This window comes from Doryrhamphus excisus, chromosome 21, assembly GCF_030265055.1.
Source record: "Doryrhamphus excisus isolate RoL2022-K1 chromosome 21, RoL_Dexc_1.0, whole genome shotgun sequence".
Lineage (NCBI taxonomy): Eukaryota > Metazoa > Chordata > Actinopteri > Syngnathiformes > Syngnathidae > Doryrhamphus > Doryrhamphus excisus.
The window spans coordinates 11,250,111-11,258,236 of NC_080486.1; the positions used below are offsets into that span (position 1 = coordinate 11,250,111).

General features: G+C 50.4%; 2 protein-coding genes across 5 annotated transcripts; one reads left to right on the forward strand and one right to left on the reverse strand.

Moving 5' to 3' along the window:
• Window positions 1-124: 124 nt before the first annotated feature.
• Window positions 125-3,958, reverse strand: mynn (myoneurin). 3 transcript variants are annotated; one of them, XM_058060454.1, is made up of 10 exons: window positions 3,854-3,958; window positions 3,218-3,284; window positions 3,057-3,148; window positions 2,881-2,987; window positions 1,892-2,802; window positions 1,655-1,814; window positions 1,396-1,574; window positions 1,229-1,321; window positions 1,029-1,154; window positions 125-957 (listed from the first exon to the last, which is right to left on the reverse strand). In XM_058060454.1, the coding sequence occupies exons 3-10, from the start codon at window positions 3,144-3,146 to the stop codon at window positions 560-562; spliced, it is 2,064 nt and encodes a 687-aa protein (XP_057916437.1). In that variant the 5' UTR covers window positions 3,147-3,148; window positions 3,218-3,284; window positions 3,854-3,958; the 3' UTR covers window positions 125-559. The 3 variants fall into 3 exon arrangements, with proteins under 3 accessions (XP_057916437.1, XP_057916436.1, XP_057916435.1); XM_058060453.1 differs by lacking the exon at window positions 3,854-3,958 and adding an exon at window positions 3,544-3,844 and having other exon boundaries at window positions 2,881-3,148; XM_058060452.1 differs by having other exon boundaries at window positions 126-957; window positions 2,881-3,148; window positions 3,854-3,956.
• On the forward strand, window positions 3,858-8,109 carry pdha1b (pyruvate dehydrogenase E1 subunit alpha 1b). Of its 2 annotated transcripts, XM_058060455.1 has the most exons (13): window positions 3,858-4,412; window positions 4,878-4,898; window positions 5,285-5,464; window positions 5,698-5,751; window positions 5,823-5,996; window positions 6,063-6,189; window positions 6,257-6,348; window positions 6,538-6,630; window positions 6,709-6,864; window positions 7,141-7,212; window positions 7,282-7,349; window positions 7,417-7,525; window positions 7,587-8,109. In XM_058060455.1, the coding sequence occupies exons 1-13, from the start codon at window positions 4,353-4,355 to the stop codon at window positions 7,749-7,751; spliced, it is 1,371 nt and encodes a 456-aa protein (XP_057916438.1). In that variant the 5' UTR covers window positions 3,858-4,352; the 3' UTR covers window positions 7,752-8,109. The 2 variants fall into 2 exon arrangements, with proteins under 2 accessions (XP_057916438.1, XP_057916440.1); XM_058060457.1 differs by lacking the exons at window positions 4,878-4,898; window positions 5,285-5,464 and having other exon boundaries at window positions 3,881-4,412.
• Window positions 8,110-8,126: the final 17 nt, after the last annotated feature.

Sequence of the window (8,126 nt, forward strand, 5' to 3'; positions counted from 1 at the left end):
CACAGGAAGCAACCACCCTTAGACAGGAAGACCGCTTGGCTGCCAGACCCGTAACAATGACTGGCACCTAAGGGTCAGATTGTGTACTGTGTACAAAAACTTGCATACATGTTGACTGTAGCATAATAGAAGTCAAACATCTTTTTCGATTTCAGACATTTATTGGATGTTTTAAAGTTTTACGCGGTGCTAATACGTCTTTCTGTACATATGATGCAGACAAGTTCATTAAAATGGGGAAAAAAATACTAAATATAAATCAAGAAGGGAAAAAGAAGCATGTGGAGACAAGATCTTTGTAAAGAAATTCAGTGACATCACAGCTTCAGTGAAAATACGAGGAATTAATTGCAGGGTCTAGCGTTGTTTCACTTGCAAAACCTAATAAAATCATCATTTGCGTGTGCAAAGTCACAACGTGGGCGTGACGTCACGTTAAAGCAACCACACATGTTCTACGCTAACAAAAAGGCTGAAGCTCAATCTTTGAAAAAGTTCCTCACTAACAAGTCCAAAAAGGTTCTTTGGAGTGAGACAGTAAAGATGTCTCACTCTGTGCTCACTGCGGGGGACGGTTGTGCTCGGGGTTGTCCACCGTGCGGATGATGACGATCTGCTCCAGGCTCTGTGCGGGCGAGGCCGGCGGCCTCAGCTGCTCCACCAGCGCGTGGAGCGTGTCTGAGTTGATGGTCTGCTCCGCGTCCGCCTCAAAGGTGACGGGGTCGGCGGGGGAGATGGGCGTGTGGCTGGGCTCCACCTTCAAGTCCTGCAGGCTGTCGCCGAGAACGCCGTCGTCGTCGTCGTTGTTGTTGCTGGCGGAAGGGCCTGAGGCTTTGGGGTGGGGCGTGGCCGGTTCTGGGTTGGGGGGCTCTCCTTCGGGAATGGAGGTCAGACCTTTATCGCTGGACAGTTTGCTCTGCACGAAGGCCACGGGATGGCTGGACGCCAGCAGGACAACTGCGCCACACAAGACAATGACGTCATGTGAACAAACGAGAATCGCGTCGGCGGAGGTCTTCATCACTCACCTGCTCGTGCTCTCTCTTTGTGTTGGCGAACTTCGTCGGCATGCGCCTTCTCCTGGTGCTTGATCATGTTCTTCACGCTGGCGAACCTGTTTCCACACAGCAGGCACTGCACGCCGTTGTTGCCCTCTGAGACACCACAGCAGCACGTATGATCTTCACGGTCACCATAGCAACGTTGTGCTTCTCAGGGCAACGCTCACCTGGGTGAAGTCGTCGCATGTGCTTCTTCAGTTCGGACGACGTGACGAACCTGGAGCCGCAGTGCGGTTGGGAGCATTTGTACGGAGTCTCACCTGGAACAGGAAGCCATTAAATTATCTTCTGTCCAATCAGAGGTTTACAGGAATCTTAGCCCCGCCCTGCGTACCAGTGTGTTTGCGTGCGTGAGCAATGAGCGAGGACGAAACGGAGAACGACATGCCGCACAGGTCGCACTGGTATGGCTTCTCCCCGGTGTGGCGCCGCTTGTGGTAGGTCAGCGTGCTGGACTGAGCGAAGGCCTGGCCGCAAACGTCGCACACGTACGGCTTTTCTCCGCTGTGCAGCCTGAAGGAGCGACAACACCCGGTTGGCGGGATGGGAAAAAAAAACGATGGGCGCCACCACGCCCGTGGCTGCACGCCTACCTGATGTGGATCTTGTAGTTGGACGAGGTGGCGAACTTGAAGCCGCAGCGCTCGCACGTGTACGGCTTCTCCTCGCCGTGGTACATGCGACGGTGGGCCACCAGCTGGCATTTCTGGGCGAAGCACTTATCGCAGTTGGAGCAGCTGAACGGCTTCTCGCCTGGGGGGGGGGCGTTTCGTAAAATACAAACTCGGTCAAGTACTATTTCATCATCAGTACGTTTATCGTAATAATACCTGTATGGATGCGGAGGTGAGTTTTGAGCTGGGTGGCTTGTCGGAATGTCTTGGAGCAGAAGATGCAGACAAAAGGTTTGAGTCCCTTGTGGATCTTCTCGTGGCGTCGCAGGCTGCTCATGTCTTTGAACATCTTGTTGCACTCGGTGCACGACAGGTTCATGTCGTCCATGCCGCTGGCGTCCTGTTCTCCCTCGTCTCCTTCCTCGCCGCTGCCGTCGTCATCGTCGTCGTCCTCATCCTCCATCCGCCTCCTGCCCCGTCCCCTCCCTCTGCCTCGTCCCCGCCCCCGGCCACGCCCTCGCCGCCCCTCCCCGGCGCTCAGACGCAGCTTCTTGGCAGGGGACTCGTCCTGAGAGGGGCTCCAGTCCGCCGACGTGTCTCCGAAGTCCTTCACACTGGTGTCGGAATCCTCCGGAAAGGGCTCTTCACTCTTGATGACTCCCCTGCCTCTTCCCCTCCCTCTCCCGCGGCCCCTTCCCCGTCCCCTGTGGGCTGGGGTTTTGGTCGTCTCCTCCAGAAACTCTGACAGCTCGCCGTCAAAACTTTTGGGCCTCCTGCCCCGCTTCCTGCCCATCCCCTTCTCGCCGCTCATCTCCATCACGGACATGTACTCGTCAATATTTGTGATTCCTTCCTCCTGCTCCAAACCGGCAGCCTCGTTCCCCTGCTCCTTGCTGTCTTTGCCCTCCTCCTCCCACGCTCCTGAGACGGACGCGATGGACAAAGTGACGGGCGAGTGGGGGCTGCCTGGAGAGCCGGGACTGACAGAGGAGAGGCCGGCTTCTTTGTCCGCCTCGGACTGGTACGCTTCGCTCGCCTCGGACCAGTGGTGACTTTCCTCCAGGTACTTTGTGGCTTCACACATTCCCAGAAAGATGGCAGCTCGGCGGACGGCAGCTTGTCTGGTGCTGAAAGGCGATAAAATACCAAAACGTGACTTAGAGCACCCAGTCTGGTGCAGACAGTCTGGAGGGGTGCTGAGGTACCTGCTGAGGTTCATCTGTCCCGTGTACACAAACTCCAACAGCTTCTCCAGAGCGTATCGGCTGACTTTGTCAGGGTCCAGGGTGGTCACCTCTTGACCCTTCTCCGCCTGGGAGGAGAAGTACTTGCTGAAGGCTGCCAGGATGTTGCGGTGCGCCCGGAACTCCACGTCTCTCACCACAATGGTGACGTCGCACAGGAAGTCCATCTCCCGCTGCTGATGCAGGCGTTGCAGGAGCAGTTTGCCATGATTGGCGCCCTGAGCCATCGCTAGGAGAGAGCTGTGCTTGAATGTTGCTCATAAGTCAAATCTGTTATGACATACTGACGCATGCTTACTGTCAAATGTGTGCCAGTGATGCTGAGAAGGTGAGTCTTAGCCTCTCAAATCGGCCTCAAGTGTGATCTGTTGGGAGATTTTAGAGTTTAAAACGTTGATAATGACAATCAAGTGAAAATAATAATAATAATAACAGCCTAAATTAAATCATAAACAATATAGACAGATGAGTTCCCTGAGCCACCAGCTGATGGGGAGTCGTTTTTGAAAATAAAAGCTCCCGCCCGCTTCCTGGGTAGGCCTCCGCCGGATGCTAATGCTAATAGCATCGTCGCACCTCGTCTTAAAAACAGCGTTTGCTCTTGAAGGTTCTGTATCCATTCACCTTTACGTAGCTCTGCCAACAAACCAGTTCCGACGAGGTTCTGTTATTTGGGTTTCCTGTCAGAGTGGGGAACCAGTGAAGATAAAGCTAAGCGTCCTCTTACACACGAAAAGCGCGGAAAACATTAGGCTCTTATTTCGAAGGATTCGCTGCTCGTGCCGGCGATGCCTAACATTAAGTTTGCCTCGTTTTTTTATTACACGATAAAATCCGAAACTAATCGTACAAATTCACCCTCTATGAGTATGAATAGGCGGTGGACGATCTCTGTTTTTTAACAGAGTCAACGAAAATAAAAGCAGTAAAGTACCTTCGAATATCCGTGATCCACAGCCGTTATCTCGGGACGTTTACCAAGGTCTCGCGAGAACTCGGAGCGTGAGCGAATTAATTCATGGAGCTGTTATGTCGAGAGACACATGTCGATGACTGACTAGATTTATTCAAATATATTCGACATATGTGTTTATATTTAGTAGTTATAAGGCAGCAGCTTGTTCATATGATGTTTTGATTTTTTTAACTGCACCACCGTTAGGGGATTAAGAAGTTAACTAACTTCTTGGCTTCGTTGTGTTAACTAACGTCTCGCTGCAAAAGACTTTTAAAAAAAATGTTAGATAAACTGGGTGGGGTCATGGTGGATGAATGGGTATAAAAAGGAAGGCGGAACCAACAGTCGTCATAGCGGGTAGCCAGCGGGCTCGTTTCCCGGACGGACGCCGAACAGCAGCATCTTACAACAGCCCGCCTTCGCCAACAGAAACCACTTTTAATCCTCTTAGGAGTCCAACTCTTCGACTAGTAGCATGCAAAACATGTTGACCATCATCACCAACGCACTGTACCGGATAACCGGAAGGAATGTGGTGAGTTTCCCGGTCTTTTCGAGGCTGTACTGGTTCATGCTAACATTGCTTGTAATAGCTGGCTAGCTTGGTGATGTTGGGGTTGCTCCTGACCTTGTGAGCTGTTCATTTACGACTTGAAATAATAATCCTATATTATATCATGTTATTTTTCTATATTTATTATATACTCAGAATTAGACTGAACCAGAATATGTATGTGTTTTATTGTGTCAGCAAGTTTCATACAGAAACAATAGTGCTTCCAATCCCTGCAATAACAACACGCTTTCCCCACCTGTCTACATCTGCACCCTTTTATATAATAAAAATCTATATTTTGTCTACCAAGAGTAATCATACTTCATCGCACATTTTACTCATTAATTAGCTATTGGCGGTCCCTCATTTTGTCTCTTGCTTCTCTTGTCATTCTACCCTTCTACCCCCCCCCCCCCCCTTGCTTCACCCGAACCTGAACCCAAGGGAGCCCAAACAGTGTCGGAGGTAAGCTGCTCACACGGCTCCCCTGATGTTTATCCCTAATCCTTCCCTTTTGCAGTGCTATCTCACATTTATTTTTAAGTAGCGCAACCTTGGTGTGCTTCAATGTAGCACACTAAGTCAAATCAATTATTAAAGCAGAGATTGTAGAGGAATGTGAATGGTGAATTTGTCCACAGGAATGTAGCACGTTGCCTAAACAGTGTCATGACTGTGTAAATTGTGTCATGGCTGAAATATTTTAATTGTAAACACAGCTGGTCTGCCTCTGAGTAGCTTCACGTGGTGTGTGTGTTGTCCTCCACTTCACCGGTGACCCCCTCCTTGTCGTCATCGCTATGGTAACCTCTCCAGCTAGGCTCTCATTGGTTGGCTCCTGTTCTCCCCAGTTGCTGATTGGCCTGTCAGAGTACGTCAGTGTAACCTTCCCGGCGGTGCCCGACTTGGCACGGACGCAGCGGCTGCCTCCCAAACCGCCGCCGACACCAACGCCGCCGCCGCCGGTAGTAGCAGCTAGCGCGAGCGCGGCTCTCTTAGCTAGGATGCCGGCCGAGCCGTTAGCCCGAGCAGTAAGAAGTGGCGCCGCTTCTTTGTTTCCCTGCTAACTAACTCTACTGATTTCTTTTTCTGGCCCTTTTTTTAAACTCCTTTAATCAGAGGCATGTCCCTAATTGCATTTTAACCCTCTAATTGGGGAGCTATCAATACTGGAGGAAAATTGATTAGGTGCATTTAAACGTGATCTTGGGGTTTATAGACTCAAACTTTAATGTGCTAATAGTGTGTGTACGTGTGTGTTTAGGCTGCTTCACGCTCATTCGCCAACTTCACACCTCAGATGACGTTTGACATCAAGGTGAGCCTACATAATTGATTTTTTTTTTTTAAACTTTGCATCCTAATTAAAATTTTTCTTCCTGTCAATAGAAATGCGACCTGCATGGTTTGGAGGAGGGGCCTCCAGAGAAGGCGGAGCTAACACGGGAACAGGGCCTGCAGTACTACCGCACCATGCAGACGGTGAGGCGCATGGAACTGAAGGCCGATCAGCTCTACAAGCAGAAAATCATCCGTGGGTTCTGTCACTTGTACGACGGACAGGTAGCATAAATGCGCCCACACCAAATCCCGCACACGTACAGACTGTATGTTTTGGCCTCACCACAGGAAGCGTGTGCCGTAGGTATCGAGGCCGCCATTAACCCCACCGATCACGTGATCACGGCGTACCGTGCACACGGCTACACGTACACACGCGGCGTACCCGTCAAAGAGATCCTGACTGAGCTCACGGGTGAGATGACTTTTAGATAACTTCTTTTTGTGCATTAATTTCACGCATTCATGTTGTCGCTCCGCAGGCAGGAAAGGCGGCGTCTCCAAGGGCAAGGGAGGCTCCATGCACATGTACGCACCCCATTTCTATGGCGGGAACGGCATTGTGGGAGCGCAGGTGAGCACAGATATCAGAATGGTGGCTGTGCAAACACCCTAGCACCTCCTCAGGCCGGCAGTGGCATTGCAAGAGGATTTTAACCCGTGTATTTTGGACAGTAATGATGATTTGAGTGGCGGCATGCTAATTAGCTTTAATCAAGCTAATGCCATCTTTGCAGAACCACTCTTGTGTTGTGTACACCAGGTTCCGCTGGGTGCCGGGATCGCTCTGGCCTGCCAGTACCAAGGCAACAATCAACTCTGCGTCACGCTGTATGGCGATGGAGCGGCCAATCAGGTAGAGTCTAACTTAAATACACCAAATCTGCTGACTAAAAAAAATAACAGGAGCGCCGGACTTTTGTATTTGGAACAGGGGCAAATCTTTGAGGCCTTTAACATGGCCGCCCTCTGGAAGCTCCCCTGCATCTTCATCTGCGAGAACAACAAATACGGCATGGGCACGCCGGTGGAGAGGGCGTCGGCCAGCAGGGACTATTACAAGAGAGGGGACTACATACCAGGAATCAGAGTGAGATACATCATGTGACACACGTGGAAAGAGTACAACGGGGTCCTGGGGTGAGGCTGCTGCAAGACCGTGTGCAGAAGCCGGGCCCGCTTGGACCCAGATTAGAACAAGACCGCCATTGGCGCGTCCTGGCAGTTGCAGGTGTGAGCATGTACCCAGCCGTCTGATGCTCATGTATGATACTGCACACATACTATACACTTCACACGTGTCTCATAAGGAGTAAGCGTCTTCTCGCCAAGTCTTCCACTCAGTCCTTGTCTGGTCTTCGTGCAGGTGGACGGCATGGACGTCCTGTGTGTGAGAGAGGCTGTGAAGTTTGCCGCCGACCACTGCCGAGCTGGAAAGGTGATTGATTGATTGGTGTGTGTGTGTGTGTGTGTAAAAGAACATGTATGTTGACCAGTTTTGCTTCAGGGTCCGGTTGTACTGGAGCTAGAGACCTATCGTTACCACGGACACAGCATGAGTGACCCGGGCGTCAGGTAAGACACGGTTATTAACATTGTGAAAGCCTTTTCATTTATCTACATGTGACTCAACTTCCCATAGCTACCGCACTCGGGAGGAGATCCAGGAAGTGCGCCTCAAGAACGACCCCATCTCTGTGCTGAAAGGGAGAATGCTGGACAACAATATGGCGTCCGCAGAGGAATTGAAAGTAAGGACATGAGTTAGTTTTGGTTCGGCAGCACTGCATTGAATGCACTCATCTGCATTAGGAAATGGACATGGCTATCAGGAAAGAGGTGGAGGAGGCCGCCCTGTTCGCCACGTCTGATCCGGAGCCACCGCTGGACGATCTTTGCAACAATATTTTCAAAAGCGATGTGGCGCTGGAGGTCCGAGGGACAAACCCCTGGTCGAAGCTCACATCCGTAAGCTAGTCTGGCAGCTGGATTCCTCCTGCTACAAAACCGATGCTCTGGGGCTCTGTTTGAACTTTGCAGAATTCAGGACCTTGACGGGCTTGGACTTGGCCATGTTTGCCACTTTTAAATAGATGTATTTATTCATATATGCGCTTGACTTTTTAACAAAACAGCACATGGATTGTACAAGTTGGATTTAATTTATTTAAAGTTTTTATGTGATTTATTTGAGTGTTTTATTTTTGTTATATGCAAGCAACAAACCTCACAACAGTTAGAAGCACTTTAATTTTTGGTTTTATCTTTTTTACAGTGAAGGAGGAACTTGTTCCCCTCATATTTCATGCCGCCAAGAATAAAAGTATGAAAATGGTCTTGCTGTTCTATCTC

Bases quoted from the DNA above. Each gene is read 5' to 3' on its own strand.
- mynn (XM_058060453.1), bottom strand. From the start codon at position 3,146: ATGGCTCAGGGCGCCAATCATGGCAAACTGCTCCTGCAACGCCTGCAT. The intron at 2,803-2,880 runs GTACCTCAGCAC...ATCGCCTTTCAG, and splicing joins GGACAGATGAACCTCAGCAG to CACCAGACAAGCTGCCGTCC. The intron at 1,815-1,891 runs GTATTATTACGA...CCCCCCCCCCAG, and splicing joins TCACCTCCGCATCCATACAG to GCGAGAAGCCGTTCAGCTGC.
- pdha1b (XM_058060455.1), top strand. From the start codon at position 4,353: ATGCAAAACATGTTGACCATCATCACCAACGCACTGTACCGGATAACC. The intron at 6,631-6,708 runs GTAGAGTCTAAC...TATTTGGAACAG, and splicing joins GCGATGGAGCGGCCAATCAG to GGGCAAATCTTTGAGGCCTT. The intron at 7,526-7,586 runs GTAAGGACATGA...CATCTGCATTAG, and splicing joins CGTCCGCAGAGGAATTGAAA to GAAATGGACATGGCTATCAG.